Source organism: Euleptes europaea, chromosome 4 (assembly GCF_029931775.1).
Source record: "Euleptes europaea isolate rEulEur1 chromosome 4, rEulEur1.hap1, whole genome shotgun sequence".
Taxonomy (NCBI): Eukaryota; Metazoa; Chordata; class Lepidosauria; order Squamata; family Sphaerodactylidae; genus Euleptes; species Euleptes europaea.
The window spans coordinates 88,099,977-88,116,841 of NC_079315.1; the positions used below are offsets into that span (position 1 = coordinate 88,099,977).

Genomic DNA, 16,865 nt, shown 5'->3' on the forward strand with positions numbered 1-16,865 from the left:
ATACAAAACTACTATTTATACAAAACTATAACAGATTTGGCAGAGACCTAAGTGTCACTCCAGCATCCTGCAGTGTCTGGCACCTCAACACATTATCACACTACAAGCTAAAAACAAGAGTTAATAACATGTGACAAATTAATGATACCTGTGGAGAACTTTATAAGGCATAAGCTTCTTAAAAACTATGGCTGCAAATTCTCCCCCTGTTTAATTTCAGTTTGGACCTGGATTAAATCATTTACATTTGGGCCAGTTGAGTTTACTGGGCGGCCCCACTGCCAAATCTCCCCTTTCTGAAGCTAACTCTTGTGACTGGGGCATAGGGAAAGTGTAAAGGCAGACAGCTGTCATTGACGGGATGGGGGTTGCGACCTCAGGTGTTAGGCATTCACTAATAATGGATAGCATATTTCACTCCAGCCGAATGCCAAAGCAGGGTTAGGAGTACCAGCGTTTCTGGAGTCAGGCTGAGTTTTAAATGCTGGTATGATGGGTTCAGATGCCGTAAATTTTCACTGCTCTCCAACTGTTGGCAGTAGATCACTAAACATTACAGAAACCTGGTGGAGGGGAGAGAACCTGGTGGAGACTGGGATACAGTCATCCCTGGTTACAAACTGTATAGAAATGACAGGGAAGGGCGTATTGGAGGGGGTGTTGCTATGTATATCAAGGAAGGCATAGTGTCTAATAAGCTAGAGACCATAAAAAGGGCAGACTCGTCCACAGAATCCTTATGGGTGACGATTCCAGGCCCCAAAGGAGATTTAATACTGGGGACGTTCTACCGGCCCCCTGACCAAATGGCTCAGGGTGATCTTGAGATGGAGAATGAAATTAGGGAAGCATGTAAAGGTAACGAAGTAGTAATAATGGGAGACTTCAACTTCCCTCATATTGATTGGATAAATGTATGCTCCAGGCAAGCCAAAGAGATAAAATTTTTAGACATCCTAAATGACTGTGCCCTCGAACAGTTGGTCATAGACCCAACCAGAGGGGAAGCGATCCTGGATTTAATACTCTGTGGTGCTGCCAGTGACTTAGTGCGGGATGTGGATGTAGTTGAGCCAGTTGGCAATAGTGATCACAATGGCATCAAATTTAATTTAGATGTAAGTGGGAAAGTGACTGGGAAATCTCATACAATTACCTTTGACTTTAAAAGAGGGAACTTCTCTAAAATGAGAAAAATGGTAAAGAGGAAGTTGAAAGGAACAGTTAAGAGGGTTAAATCTCTTGAAAAGGCTTGGGGGTTACTCAGGTCCACATTACTAGAGGCTCAGCTAGCTTGTATACCGCAGGTCAGGAAAGGTAGTAATAAGTCCAAGAGGTCACCACCATGGCTAACGGGTAAGGTGAAGGAAGCAATTAGAGAAAAAAAAGTCTTCAGAGACTGGAAGGTTTGCCCAAACGAGGCGAACAGAAGCAATCACAAACTTGCACAAAGGAAATGCAAGCAGATAATTAGAGATGCAAAAAAAGATTTTGAGGGGCTTATTGCTAAACACATCAAAACAAACAATAAGAAATTCTTTAAGTATATTAGGAGTAGGAAACCAGCTAGGGAAGCAGTTGGACCATTGGATGACAATGGGAGTAAAGGAACTCTAAGGGAGGATAAAGCGATTGCTGAAAAACTAAATGATTTCTTCTCATCTGTCTTCACTGTTGAAGATACAGGGCAGATTCCTTCTCCTGAACAGAGATTTTGGAGAGGGGAAAATGAGGAACTGAGGCAAATAGTGGTAACAAGGCAGGAAGTCCTAGAACGTCTAGACAAGCTGCAAACTAACAAGTCACAGGGATCAGACGGTATTCATCCTAGAGTTCTTCAAGAACTCAGATGGGAAATTGCTGAACTTCTAACAAATATATGTAATATGTCCCTTCGATCAGCCTCTGTACCAGAGGACTGGAGAATGGCCAATGTAACACCCATTTATAAAAAAGGTTCCAGGGGGGACCCAGGAAATTACAGGCCAGTTAGCTTAACGTCTGTCCGGGTAAATTAGTGGAAAGCATTATTAAAGATAGAATTGTGAAGCATATAGAAGGGCAAGGTCTGTTGGCAAAACCCAACATGGCTTCTGTAAGGGTAGGTCCTGTCTCACTAACCTATTAGAGTTTTTTGATAGCATCAATAAGCATGTGGACAGGAATGAGCCAGTGGATATTGTGTATTTGGATTTCCAAAAAGCTTTTGACAAAGTCCCCCACCAAAGACTGCTAAGCAAACGTCATAGTCATGGGATAAGAGGAGAAGTCCTCTTATGGATTGAGAGCTGGCTGAAAAATAGGAAGCAGAGAGTAGGAATCAATGGTCAGTTCTCACAATGGCGGGATGTGAGCAGTGGGGTGTCTCAGGAATCTATGTTGGGACCGGTGCTTTTCAACCTGTTCATCAATGACCTGGAGTTGGGGTTAAACAGTGAAGTAGCCAAGTTTGCAGATGACACCAAATTATTTAGGGTGGTTAAAACAAAATCGGACTGTGAAGAGCTCCAGAAGGATGTCTGCATACTGGAAGAATGGGCATTAAAATGGCAAACGAGATTCAATGTGAGCAAGTGTAAAGTGATGCATATTGGGGCAAAAAATCCCAACTTCACATATACACTGATGGGATCTGTGCTGGCCGCGACAAATCAAGAAAGGGATCTTGGGGTGGTAGTGGATAGCTCAATGAAGATGTCAACCCAGTGTGTGGCTGCTGTAAAAAAGGCAAATTCCATGCTGGCCATAATTAGACGAGGAATAGAGAATAAAACTGCTGATATCATACTGCCCTTGTACAAATCTATGGTGAGAACACACTTGGAATACTGTGTACAGGTCTGGTCACCACATCTAAAAAAGGATATTACAGAGCTTGAGAAGGTGCAGAAAAGAGCAACCAAAATGATTAATGGACTAGAGCAACTGTCCTATGGGGAGCGGTTAGGACGCTTAGGGCTGTTTAGCTTGGAAAGGAGGCTGCTAAGGGGAGACATGATAGAGGTCTATAAAATTATGCATGGTTTGGAGAGAGTGGACAGGGAGAAGTTTTTCTCCCTCTCCCATAATACTAGAACACGGGGTCATCTGCTAAAGCTGGAGAGCGAGAGATTCAAAACATAAAAGGAAATATTTTTTCACACAACGCATAGTTAAATTGTGGATCTCCCTGCCCCAGGATGTGGTGATGGCTGCCAGCTTGGAGGGCTTTAAGAGGGAAGTGGACATATTCATGGAGGAGAGGGGTATTCATGGTTATTAGTTAGAATGGATACTGGTCATGCTGCATACCTATTCTCTCTAGTATCAGAGGAGCATGCCTATTATTTTGGGTGCAGTGGAACACAAGCAGGATGGTGCTGCTGCACTCGTCTTGTTTGTGGCTTCCTAAAGGCACCTGGTTGGCCACTGTGTGAACAGACTGCTGGACTTGATGGACCTTGGTCTGATCCAGCAGGGCCTTTCTTATGTTCTTAAACACTCCTGTTGCACTGGAAAAAATTTTGCAGCTAAGAAGACTACCGATAACAAATTAATTTTTTTTTAAATGAAGATGGCTCTCGTGTACGCAGCTACTACCTCATCTTGGCCCCTCCTACTAGATATCATTGGGAAAACTATTGTCCATTGCAGTTCCTCTGCTCAATATCTTCAGGGTACGGCTTAATACCGAGACGTCTGCTGTTGGCAACTCCTCTACCTCCCTCTCAAGGGTTCATCTGAAAAGTGAGGGATATCAGGTAGCAAGGAATAAGAACATAAGAAAGGCCCTGCTGGGTCAGACCAAGGCCCATCAAGCTGGTGCTGAGTAAATTGAGGTTATTACCAATTAAGTCCAAACCTCAGTAATATTTTTGACCCAATTCATAATGGAACTGAAAGTTCTAATATGGCACTGCATTTTCCAAGTAAAGGACTCTGGTAAGAAATCCAGATCACTTTCTATCATGCCGCAGAGTAAGAGATTTGTACTACATGCTACAATGACAGCATAGAATCTTTTGGGTCGTGGGTCAGCATTTTGACTCTGGACCTTGATTTAAAACAAATTTGCTAGAAAATAAGGCCCATCGATTTTGGATTTCCCTCATAAAAAGGATGATAGTTAAGCAAGAAGAGAAACTTCTCAGTAATATGGATCCTGTTTTTTAATTGATCTGTTGGAGGGGAAGCCATCATATTGCAACTGATTGTGGTGTAGTCTTCACAGTTATGACACTGATGTTTCTAATAAAAAACATTCTCATTATAATCATCCACAGACCTCTACCACAGGCCTCTTAATGAACTATTCATTATAACAAAGATTCTGTTTTAATCAAAAATCTACCTTTGTGTTCTGTTAACCTCTATTACTTTGTGTTACTGTACTATTGAAACCATTTATGTGAAGTATTTTGCTTTTTCTTTGCCTTCAAGTCACAGCTATGAATTGCAAAATAAAGCCAAATGGAACTTGATTTTTCATTTCCAAAAGCTTAATTTAAGATTCTCAACAGAAGTTCACAACAGAGGTTGCCAAGAATATTTTGCAATAGTATGTTTAAATATTATTAATTTATATCTTAACATGAATCTGACAAAAAATAGTGTATTTTGTCAGTTTAGATGGAGACGTAAATCACAATTTTAGTTGGTATCTTTTTTTTACAATAAAGTAAGCATTGAATATAAGAGTATACTATAATAGAGAAACACTTATGGGCATATTATGAGATCCAGGACTCAAAGTGCTAACTAGATTTGTTTGAGTCTTGTGTTCTCTGGAATTGTTTTCATTGAGGAGCTGACCCCCATGTCAAACCAAAACTGCTCTTGAAACTCAGTTTTGAAAGCCAAGCATTATAGAAACTATTGTTTGAAAAACAAATATAAGGCACTCATGGGCTAAAAAAAGCTGGTTTTGTGGTTCTTTGGCTCCTGACCTGATGCTACTTAGCTTATAAGATCATGTCATGGAATTCAGTAATTTAATAAACCTTAGGTGTATCAACTGCTGAAGCCATCAGCAGTTCTTTATCTAATCTTTATCCAAAATGGTTTTTCTTTTCACAAGATCCCTGCACCTCAACTGCTGGCATAGAATGTGTAGGCCTAGTATGGGGTGCCGGGGAGAGGGTGGCTATACTGCTGGTATACCGTCCGCCTAGCTCACCAGTGGATACCCTGCTAAGGCTACCAGTTTCAGACTGGGCATTGCATTTCCCCATGGCAGTCCAGGGGGATTTCAACATCCATGCAGACGCTGCTTTGTCAGGTGCTGCCTTGAATTTCATGTAGTCCATGGCAGCATTGGGACTATCCTAGGTTATGTCAACCCCACACATGAAGCAGGCCACATGCTGGATTTGATTTTTTGCACAGGTGTAGATCTGGATAGTGTGGTTGTATGTGAACGAGCTGTGGTCAGATCATTTCCTCTTAAAGGTCGGGTTGTTTCACTACTCCCCTCTGCAAGGACGGTGAGCCCGTTTTTGCTCAACCATGGAGACCTATGGATCCTGTTGATTTCCAGAAAGCTCTGCAGGATCTTTCAGTGCCTATTAGCAGTTCCCATGATGAGCTCACTGAGGACTGGAATAAGGGCCTTCAGCAGGCCATCAGTCAAATTGCTCCCCAACGCCCTCTGTGCTATCTTGCTTCTTGGTTAACCAAGGAGTTTAGAGAGTCAAAGAGGTTGCTCAGATGGCTAGAATGAATCTGGTGATGAATTCATGACAAGGCTACAAGAACACGCTATAGAGCCCTGTTGAAGGCCTATGAAGTGGCAGTGAAGGCAGCGAAGAAATCTTACTTTTCTGCTTTCATTGCGTCTGCCAGTTCGTGTCCAGCACAATTATTTAGGATAATTCACCAACTGACCTATTTAAAGATGGAGTCCCAAAGGAATACTTATTTTTTATCTAGCTGTGACATATTTGTGAAGTTTTTTTGCAGATAAAGTCTCAGATTTCTGACAAGACCCCACCACTAGTTTTAATGCAAATAGTGTGATGGAGGCTCCAAGGGCTTTGTCTGATCAGTTTTTAGACCCACTTCCTCCCGCTCTCTTCATTGTATGTTGACAGGGTCCTGGAAAATCCGACAACCTGCTCCTTGGATATCTCTGCCCCTCCTGGATGGTTAAATCTTGCTGGGATGTGGTAGGAGGCCCCCTGAGGGAGGTTATTAATTTGTCTCTCTCTCTCAGGACTGCTTCCTTAGTTGTTTGAAGGAGGCTGTAGTTAGACCTCTATTGAAAAAGTCTTCCTAGCCAATTATCACCCTGTATCATATTTGCCATTCTTGGGAAAGGTAATTGAGCGAGCAGTGGCTGAACAACTCCTGGCTTTCCTTGACGAGACCTCCGCACTTGACCCTTTCCAATTAGGCTTCAGGCCTGCTTTTGGGACTGAGACAGCTCTTACTGCTCTGGTGGATGGCCTTCAGCTTCAACTGGATCAAGGTGGTTAAGTGCTGCTGATTTTATTAGATCTGTAGGCAGTGTTTGACATAGTTGACCATTTGGTCCTGGTCAACCATCTGGCCTCGCTGAGGCTACAGAGTACTGCCTTGAGGTGGTTTTCCTCATTCCTTCAGGGATGCTGTCAGGGTTGATGAACCCTCTAGTGAAGCTCGTCAGGAGGTTTGGGGTTGTGTGCCATCAATATGCTGATGACACCCAAATCTTCCTCCTGCTGGATAAGCAACTGGCCTTCAGCCAGTGCCTGGGTGCCATGTTTGGATGGTTGAGAGAGAGCTGTTGAAGCTGAATCCATCTAAGATGGGAGTCGAAGGGCTGGGTTGATATGGGGGTTACAGCTCCTTGCTCTTGATAAGGCCCAGCTGTCACCAGTGAACTCCATGAAGAGCTTGGGTGTATGGTTTGATGCCTCACTTTCTCTGGACAAACAGGTGTCCACAATGGCAAGGTCTGCATTTTTCTATCATTGTGAGGCACATCAGCTGGTCCTCCCATCTGTCCCAGTCGGATCTGACCACAGTGATTCATGCTACGGTCACCTCCAGATTAGACTATTGCAATTTGCTCTTCACAGGGTTGCCCTTGAAGATGCTCCGGAGGTTTCAGGTTATCCAGAATGCAGCTGCTAGGATTTCGACCCTTGCATCGTGGTCTACACACACACACACACACACACACACACACACACACACACACACACACACAGAGAGAGCCAGTACTGAGACAACTGCACTGGGTGCCAATTGGTTTCCAGATTAAATTCAAGGCGCTGGTCTTAACCTTTAAAGCCCTAAATTGTCTGGGACCATCATACCTGAAGGGCCGTCTTTCCCTTTAAAAAACCCCACGTTGCCTGCATTCTTCATCATGCAATCTGGTGCTTGGCTGTTGAGTGGCTCATCTCTCTTCAACTGGGGCGAGGGCCTTCTGTGTGGTGGCCCCGTCCAGGTGGAATGTTTTTTCAGAGGACACTTGTGCCCTGTGGAACCTTGTTAGCTTCCGCAGGGCTTACGAGACAAAGCTCTTCCAACAGGCTTGTAATTGGTCATCTTGCATCATTAGTATATCTTGCAATTCTTGTATTGTTTCCTCCAAATCATTTTACTGTTGGGTTATTGGATGCAGCTATGTTTCAAATAGGAGATTTATATCGTTGGTTTTTAATTGTGGTATTATTATTATTCCTTTTAATATTGTCTATTGAATTGTATTTTACTTTGTTGTAAGCCACCCCAAGTCTTGCTTGTCAGGGGAGTGGTGGGGTATACATTTGATTTAAAAATAAATAAACTTTTATTAATGTTCTTTTTCTCAAAGGTTCATGAAGAATTTATAAATAACATGGCAAACACATCTGTTGAAAGTTTGATACAAAAATTTGCTGAGTCAAAAGGCACAGGCAAAGAGCGACCTGGTAAGAGATTCAAAATAATTAAATCTTATTTTGTGAATTGCCTTGATATCAGGACATGGAATGAACTTGCTCATATATCTTTAGTTTCAATTTACTGGTAATGAGTACAAAGATTAATTTCCTGTACATTTTATTCTTTACTGCTGAAAACAGCATTTAGGATATATTTATCCATATATGTAAAACCATTTGTATAGGTCAAATCCCTTTCATGTAGTATGGTAAACCTTGTCTGTGGTGGTTTATTAAAGTTGATTTTGCCCTTCCGTGTGTGAGTGCAACTTTTTTTCCCATAATCAAATATATCTTAAAGACCATAGAATTTTATGTCCAATCTTTTCATTAATATGTTAAGGTCAATGAAGACATTCAGTATTGGCAGTGTAGGAGAATTTTTGTACAAACAATTAAGCTGTATGTTTTTTCTGGATGACATTGTTCCTTATGGGCGGAAAATGTTCTACAGGTATTTCTTTGGTTCTCTGAGACAATGTGGAGCGGAAAGTACATGCATGTTGGTGAGGACATCTGCAAGTTAAAATCAGTTGGACCAGTCGTGGACTAGTTAAACTGTATAGTTGGTTAATAGATGTCCCAGTGAGATCATTGTTGGGAAATATTCAAGGAATAATGAAATAGCAAGATGAAGATGTGATACATTACTGCTACTTAACGGTAGCAAAAATTGGTACTGCTAGATTTTGGAAGGCTCCAAGGATGCCAGTTCTTTACATTTGGTTGCTAGTCATGCAGGAATCTCATAAATACAAAGGAAATAAGATGTGTTAAACTGAGAGGGTCAGAATTGATACTGATACTTTTCAAGCAGAATAAAATTAGAATCACTATGGTTAATGTAGAAGAGACTTGCAGTGTCATCCTAAGCAGAGTTATACAAGTTTATGCCCATTGACCTCTAAGTGAATGGTGTAACTCTGCTTAAGTTGGCGCTGCTAGTGTATTAACCACTGCCTCCTCCAAGCTGTGGCCATGATCTAAATCATGCCTGCCAGTGTGTCTTTAACATCTAAAAAAATGAATGCAGGAGATGGCATTTATGTTGTACAGATTAGTCATGATATTTACATAGCATTGCCTTTGTTTGCTGGAAAATAAGTCTAAAATGTCTTCTAGATCTGCTTTCAGTTGTTTTAATTCTAAATGGTATCCTGGTTCTCTCTCTATTTGCATTTGAGTCCATCAAATGTGGGCAGTTCAATATCCATGACCTCAGCCTTCCCAACTAGCGTCATCCCCATCTTATCAGGATTCAGTTTCAGCTTGTTCACCCTTAGCCACTTAGTCACCACAGTCAGGCAATGTCTCAGGATCCATACAGCATCATTGAGGGATTTGGATTTAAAAAATCTGAGTGTTATCAGAATATTGATGACAACCTACTCCAAAAGTACAAATGATTTCTCCTAAGGGCTTTACATAGAGATTAAATAGCATGGCAGTTCCCACGCGGATGACAACGGTCTCCAATAGCAATCCTCGTAGTTCAGTCCATGAGGAACAATTTCAGCCAATCTAGAGCACTTTCCTTGATCCTTACTTCTGCCTCCAAATGCCTGAACAATATGGCATGGCCCACAGTATCAAAGGATAAATCCAGTAAGAGCAACAAAGTGGCATGGCCCTTGTCTATCTTTAAACAGAGATCATCAGTCAAAACCACCAGTGCCATCTCCATTCTATAGCCTGATCTGGAACCAAACTGAAAGGTATCTAGAGCAAATGCTTCTGCTCTGTCCCATCTTGCACATAAAGGGGAAGTTAGAGACTGGGTGTTACTTGGCTGAATCATTTTTCTCTTTTTTTTTTTTAAGTAGTGGAAGGATAACCACCTGTTTTAATGACCAAGGAAAGTCCCCTGACTCAGTGATTGCTTTGATAAATTTTGGGGACTCATAAGTATGATCCTTACATGATTTGTGTAACCAGGATGGACAAGGATCCAGAGTAAAAATGGTGGCCTTCACAGATCCTAAGATCCTGTCGACATCTATTGCAGTAACTGGAGCAAAATGATCCACAAAAGGATAATGTATGGGACATTTCTGTAATCTCAGCTATATTATAACCATCATCTAAAAATCATGTTTGAGAGATTTTCTCAATCTAAAAAAACTTCATAAAAGTGTCATAAATAATAATTAGTTCCTAAGAGTTTAAAGAGTTAAAAGAGCCCCGTGGCGCAGAGTGGCAAGCTGCAGTACTGCAGTCCAAGCTCTGCTCACGACCTGAGTTCAATCCCAACGGAAGTTGGTTTCAGGTAGCTGGCTCAAGGTTGACTCACCCTTCCATCCTTCCGAGGTCGGTAAAATGAGTTCCCAGCTTGCTGGGGGTAAAGGGAAGATGACTGGGGAAGGCACTGGCAAACCACCCCATAAACAAAGTCTGCCTAGTAAACGTCGAGATGTGACATCACCCCATGGGTCAGGAATGACCTGGTGCTTGCACAGGGGACCTTTACCTTTAAGAATTTAAAGGCTCAAGACTTCAGAGTCAGCAAGTGCCAAAATACCTTAAACAACTGAGCTGGGTGCGAACTAGTTGGTGACAGAGAATTAGGATTTGTGTGCTGCTTTCACTGCCACCTCATAGATATTCCAAAGAGCTGTAAAGCAACTCTGCCAGATTCTGTTCAAGTTTTCCTCCAGCGCTATTCTAGACATCTCCTAGCCCACTTCAAGTCACCAAGCCCCATAGAAAACCAAGGCAGTACATTCCTCCATAAGGATTGATTGGGGGGGGGGGGGCTTTCATTACTGAAGAATATGAGAGCTATGATACTAAACTAGGAAGGAATGCAGGAACTTCAGAAGGCAGAATTATAATTCAGTTGTTTCAGTAAATGTAGTCGACTGGGGAAGGCAATGGCAGACCACCCCGTCAACATAGTCTGCCTAGTAGATGTTGTGATGTGATGTCACCCCATGGGTCAGTAATGACCCGGTGCTTGCACATGGGACTACCTTTACCAGTAAATGGGGGTAAATGAACAGAAATGAATGAGATTATAACTGCAAAGAACCAAGTGCAAAAAAACCGAAGATGGCCTTTGCCTAACTATGAGGCTCTGAATTATCTACTAGAAAGTTCATGTGTTAGACTTACAAGTAAGACTGTGTCTGCAGCAGTTGCTTGAGGTTTTGTCCCCTGGAGAGAAAGAGCAACCTGTCTTTCCTTTTCCTGAAATGTCATTTGCCATGATTTTTGCTTATGTGCAGTCCACATGCACAAAGAGCAACACAAGAACTGCTTGTGATCTACTCATGAGTAATCCACAATACAATTTTAAACATAAGTAATTTTTAGGTCACTTCTTAGTATATAAGGGACTCTACCTTCCTACAGCAACAGCAACCTATATTTTGGCCAGCAGTAGCATAGCAGCCCCACAGTATAAATTGAAGGCTCTCTAGAAACCATTCTCAAGTTCTGGGTTGGACAATATGGGGTGGAGATGGCCCTTTAAGTACTCAAAGCCAAATGGCATAGTGCTAGCTGTGACAACAGCTTGAAAAATGCTATACAAATGGTGTTAGCTTTGATAAAACCTAAAAGGAGTTTTGGGTATTTGGCATATTTTATATTTACTTTCTTTGACTAAGGTAGTACAATGCCAAGGGGGAAATCAACGAATGGGACAGAATTTGATTCTCTGATATGCAGTGTGATAATAAGGCCAATTAACAATCATGGTAAATATATATAAATGGAATGTCCACATGCTAGTCTTTAAAGGCTTTGTAAATTTGTTCTGCAGAGATGTGGAGAGATACAAATTTCTTTTAAATTTTGTGTGTCTAAATGTAGCAATAGAGTATCTAGTGTATTTTGTTTCCATTTATCAAGCAGTATAAACACTGCTGTTACAGAATGCTAAAGATTAGCAGTGCACTTTCTCCAGTTTTTCAATTTGAAAATGTTTTGTTAATGCTAAACATGAAATGGCATCAGATGTTAGTAAGAAAAAGATTGCTTGTATGTTTGTACACACAAAATTGACCTTTGTGATCCAGCTCAACATCTAAGCACTAAGAGCAATCATTTGTTTTGACAGCAGAATTAATTGAGGCTAAAACAGTTGAAATTCCACTTGTATCAAGCTGTTCATTAGGAATTGCTCTCTGGCTTTAGTGCTGTCAGAAAAATAACCTGTCTTGCTATGATTAAATAGCAGATTGATGGTCGGTCCACTGCATTTGAGAGAGAGGTTGAATAAACTTTCTACTGCGGAAACAATTCAGAAGTGACACGCTGCAAGGGGGGTCAGAATGTGCATTGATATCCAGCTGAGCTGTCAACTGGCACTGAGCCAGACACGCAAAGCTTTGCCATTTTAAAGCAGCATGTGAGGCATATGCAGTTTTGAAAAAATTGTCCTCCTTTCATGCGTGATTTAATGCCGGAGGCAGGAAACTCCTTTTGTTTTCCTCTAAAACCAAGCATACTGTCTGCTATATTTGTAACTGCAAGTAGCTTTAGAACTCATGTGAATTACTCTACTTTTGTAAAGCTTCCATATGGTTTTATTGATTTTGCTTGAATAAAAATTTCTTGCCGGTAGATTTGTAAGATGTTCTAAATGTGGGTTTAATTTTTAGTTTAAAAGTAGTTTCATTTTAACGTTTACCTTATAATAAATTAGGAATTTCCAGTGTGCATTCTTTTCCTTCCATCCCTATTAACATACATAGCCAGTGTGTATTCCATTGTCTGTAAGAAAAACTAATTTCAGTCGCATTAGCATCTTTGTCAAGTCTGGCCTATCTACTTCCTCAGAGCACCCACTAGTTGACTGATCATGACACTGGTCTGTAACTGTTCGAGAGATGCTTAAGACCATTAGTGCCATTTCACCGATTAATTAGGTGGCTGGTGACATAGTAAGATGACTGAATTGTACAAAATAGTCTGTCGTCCCTCTTGACAGAGAATTAATTACAAAGTAGCTAAATAAAACTATCTTAAGAGACAAAATGTGAAGATTGGCTCAACATGAAATTGAGTGTATTGCTATATTTGGTAGGGTTTCTTCAACATAATGTCTTTTCTCATTAAGTCCAGTAGCACCTTAAAGACTAACAAAAATATTTTCTGGTAGGGTATGAGCTTTCGTGAGCCACAGCTCACTTCTTCAGAAAGCTCATACCCTACCAGAAAATATTTTTGTTAAGTCTTTAAGGTGCTACTGGACTCTTGCCCTTTTCTACTACTGCAGACAGACTAACACGGCTACCCGCTGTGAATTTTCTCACTGAGTTGAATTTTCTTTTGAAAAGGTGCATCAGACTTGTTTAACAGTTAGATTTGAGCTCAGTAGCACCTTAGAGACCAACAAGATTTTTGTGGTACACACTTTCAAGAATCAAAGTTCCCTTTGTCAGATTCAAGTAGGTATGGAGATCTGAGCCTTTATATTCCATCCAGGCAGAAGATAGGAGGGGTGTTAATTTTCTGTTGGGTACAGTAGCACAGAGTTCTGACTTCTAGTCCTTTCCTGTGTTATTTTATTTGTGCATATGCTAGAAGTCCTGCATTCTAAGGTATCATACATAGAGATAATGTAATATCTTTGGGCTCTCTTTGCCTCTACATAGGCTATTTAGTTGTGTCCCAGGTTACAATTGGCAATATGAGAAGTTCTGCCTTGTCAGTGACAACAGTTCTCTTCTTTTACATAGCCAGGCCCTTGTAGAGGGAAGAATGTACAGGAGGGATGTGTTTTTGAGTAGTTGAGTTGCCAACTCCAGGTAGGGAAATTCTTGGAGATTTGGGGATGGAGCCTGGGGAAGGAAGGGACCTCAGCAAGGTATGATGCCATAGATTCCACCCTTCAAAGAAGCTCTTTTTTGTAACCAATCTCTGTTATCTGGAGATCAGTTGTAATTCCAGGAGAAATCCAGACCCCACTAGGAGCTTGGCAACCCTGGGTAGTATGGGGAATTGTTGAAGACAATGAGAGGTGAACAAAATACATTGAGCATGCAGACGTCTGCTCCAGATTCATTGGATGCGATTAAGTGTATAGAAACTGCCTACTGCACGTGGCGGTATCATTCCCCACTTTTCCAAAAGGTCGGCTTCCAGTAAGAAGTTTTTGTGAGTGGTTTTTAAAGAAGCCCATCTTAACCCCTTTATGCTAATTATAGTTTTGTTCAAAATGAAAGTAGCCGTTATCTATTTGATACAGTTGTGCTTCTATTTTAATTTAGTAATAGTATACTGTATTTCTAAATTATTCCTTTTAGTAATCCAGTTTAAAGGAAGTGATTCATCTATTTAGGATACCACCCATAAGAAATCTTATTCCATCATTTGGGGGTACATTGATTAAATCTGCTTATAATTGCATGTGAAGAAACAGTTTTGAAAGATATGCTTTCATTTTGTAATGCTGGCTGCACTGCATAGGAGCAGTATCTTAGAAGAGCAGTGGTCCATCTATTATTGCTGATTTATGTAGCCAGCCAAAACTTGCACTTGCCAACAATCCTGCCCATCCCCCATCTAGGAAAGGGACAGTCTTGCCCTTGAAGATGTGTGGGGTTTTTAGAGGCATAGAAGGGAGCGCTGAGAGCCTTGATCATTTCTAGATGCCTCTAAGATTCAATGCAGTCTCAGAGATGAGCCCCTGCTCTTCTCCCCAGCCAGGAGAAGGTCAGGGCTTCTTCATGCTGAGCTTCTCTTGCCGGATTAAAAGGTATGCCTACCAGGGGCAGTCTGGTGAGTGCATTCATGCCTCTAGGATAATAGCCATTTGTATTTTCTGTTAGTCTAATAAAAATAATTCAAAGTTTTGAAAAATATTTTTCTTATGAATCATAGGCACATTTTAATTCAAATGTGTTAAATTGGATAAGTTAGCTTGTTAATTAAATACTGTAGACCTAATCATAATTATTCAGGAATACTTAAGAGAAGTAATTGCCTTGTTTTTCATGTTTTAAAAGGACTTATTGGATTTGAAGAATGTAATACAGCCAGTGCAGTTGAAGGTGAGTTCCTTTTGTAGGTGATTTGTATTCTTTAAGTTCAGATGAAATGAACTTATATGTGCTTCTGATATAACAAAAGGAGAAAAATGCCAGGTTTTTTTCAATCATGAGCTGGAGTTTATTTCATGTATGCATGCATTTCCCATCACAGAAGCTATAGGCAAATTTGTTTGCTTAATAATTTCTCTCCTGAGTAAAGTTTTTTTTTTAAAAAAAATATGTATTTGTATTTACTTCATTTATATCTCGTCTTTCTCCCCAGTGGGGACCCAAAGTGGCTTATGCCATTACTTTCTCATCCATGTTATCCTCATGTCAACTGTGTGAGGTAGATTAGCATAAGAGTTTGTGACTGTCTTGGGCGTTTTTGCCCTTAGTCTTCCAGATCCTAGTCTGTTACACTAATCACTATACAGCACAGGCTCTCGTGCAATAATTTAATATAATAATTTCAGCAGTAATTAAACAATTAAAACATAATAGCTCTCCTGCTGGCTTTCTTTATCTGTTCAGCTTCATTCGCACACTGGCACCTCTATTATAAACATCCTGCTGATCTCACTGGCACTGAAAAAGTTTCTAGATGAAACTAGTCGACTCAGTCCTTACCATTGTGACTTCAGGACTGGTTTAGGGACAGAAGAATGCCTGATCACACAAATAAGGGAATGAAGCACTGTTAATTCCTCCCCCCCTCCTCCCCCTGTACTTCAGCTTCTAGTATTATCATTAGGCTGAGATCAGGAATACTGCTTTGCAGTGGTTCTGTTCTTAAATGTCGGGACCCAGAAACTGAGGATAAAGCTTAAAGTTTACTCATGTTCCTGATGCTTTTCAGTGTTTCCTCTCAAAATAAAGAGAGAAAGCATAGGGCGACTTGAGGTAAAGTGTCATTAATATGCAGCAACATTAAGTTTTTTCTGCTCTTCATTTTCTACTCCCATTACATGAATCGGTGGAAAGTTTAGACAGATAGTTGTAATAATTAAGGATGGCAAATGGAAGCTTGGTCCCGAAAATGTGGGAATATTAGTAGTCCAATTTGATCTTGGAAATGACAGTTCTCTTAAATAAGAGTATGCTTATGTCAATCATGGCTAGATTTGTTTCCATCTGTGATAGTTCAGTATTGCTGTATATACATAGTGGTGCAGAGGTAGGCTCCTGTACGTGTAGAGAACTTGCATATTGGGGACCTTTAACGGTGCACGGGAAATTCATAACTGAGTTGAAGTTAAATATCTTGTTCTAACTATGAAGTACTTTCTTCACAGGGATAAAGCCAAGAAGAAGAAAGCATTTTGGTTTACCAGGGATTATAAAGAAGGAAAAAGACACAGAATCTGTGTAAGTTGTTTCTTAACTTTTTGGATCTTCTACTAAACCATTTTAAAGCTTTTCAAAAACATAATAGACTAGAAGCATTAAACTTGTGAATTATAAAATTAATTCTTTAGGAAACATCCTGAACTTTTTAATGTTTTTATTAGAATAGTAAATCTTCAGATTATGACATCCAGTGGGAAAGTTCTGTTTTTAAATATCTGTGTATTTTGCTTTGATTGCAGTATTTTACTTTTTCTTGCAAATACTTTTTGCATGCGTTATATGCATATTACAGTTATAGTTAGACACTAGTAAATATACTACATACTGGGCTTTCCCTCCCCTAGTTGTGTTAGAGTGATCAGGGTGGTATGCCCTCAAAGATTTATGGTTCCGGTCTTCCGGTAGAGACGCTGACCCAGCGCCATGTCCCCCGAGTCTGCTCGGAGGAACCAAGAGGCGTTTTGAATTGGGGCCCCATCAAAAAGCCCTGTCTCCGATCCTAAATAGTGGATCGGAATGCAGGCAACCCCCTGCTGCCGCAGAAGAGCGGTTTGACTCCCAACCCCCTCCCGTGAGAGCTCTCGCTGAGGAGGAGGGTTGGTTGAAGTCCTGCCGGCTGAGGAGGACGTCCATCGCCACGAACGCCTCG

General features: G+C 40.8%; 1 protein-coding gene across 1 annotated transcript in view; it reads left to right on the forward strand.

Annotated features, from left to right (window-relative positions):
• Positions 1 to 16,865, forward strand: part of FCHO2 (FCH and mu domain containing endocytic adaptor 2) — a 77,308-nt gene that overhangs the window by 24,341 nt on the left and 36,102 nt on the right. The window contains exons 8-10 of the mRNA XM_056848249.1: positions 7,781 to 7,877; positions 14,843 to 14,887; positions 16,162 to 16,234. Of these exons, the coding sequence (XP_056704227.1) occupies positions 7,781 to 7,877; positions 14,843 to 14,887; positions 16,162 to 16,234 (215 nt within the window). The remainder of the gene's footprint in view (positions 1 to 7,780; positions 7,878 to 14,842; positions 14,888 to 16,161; positions 16,235 to 16,865) is intronic.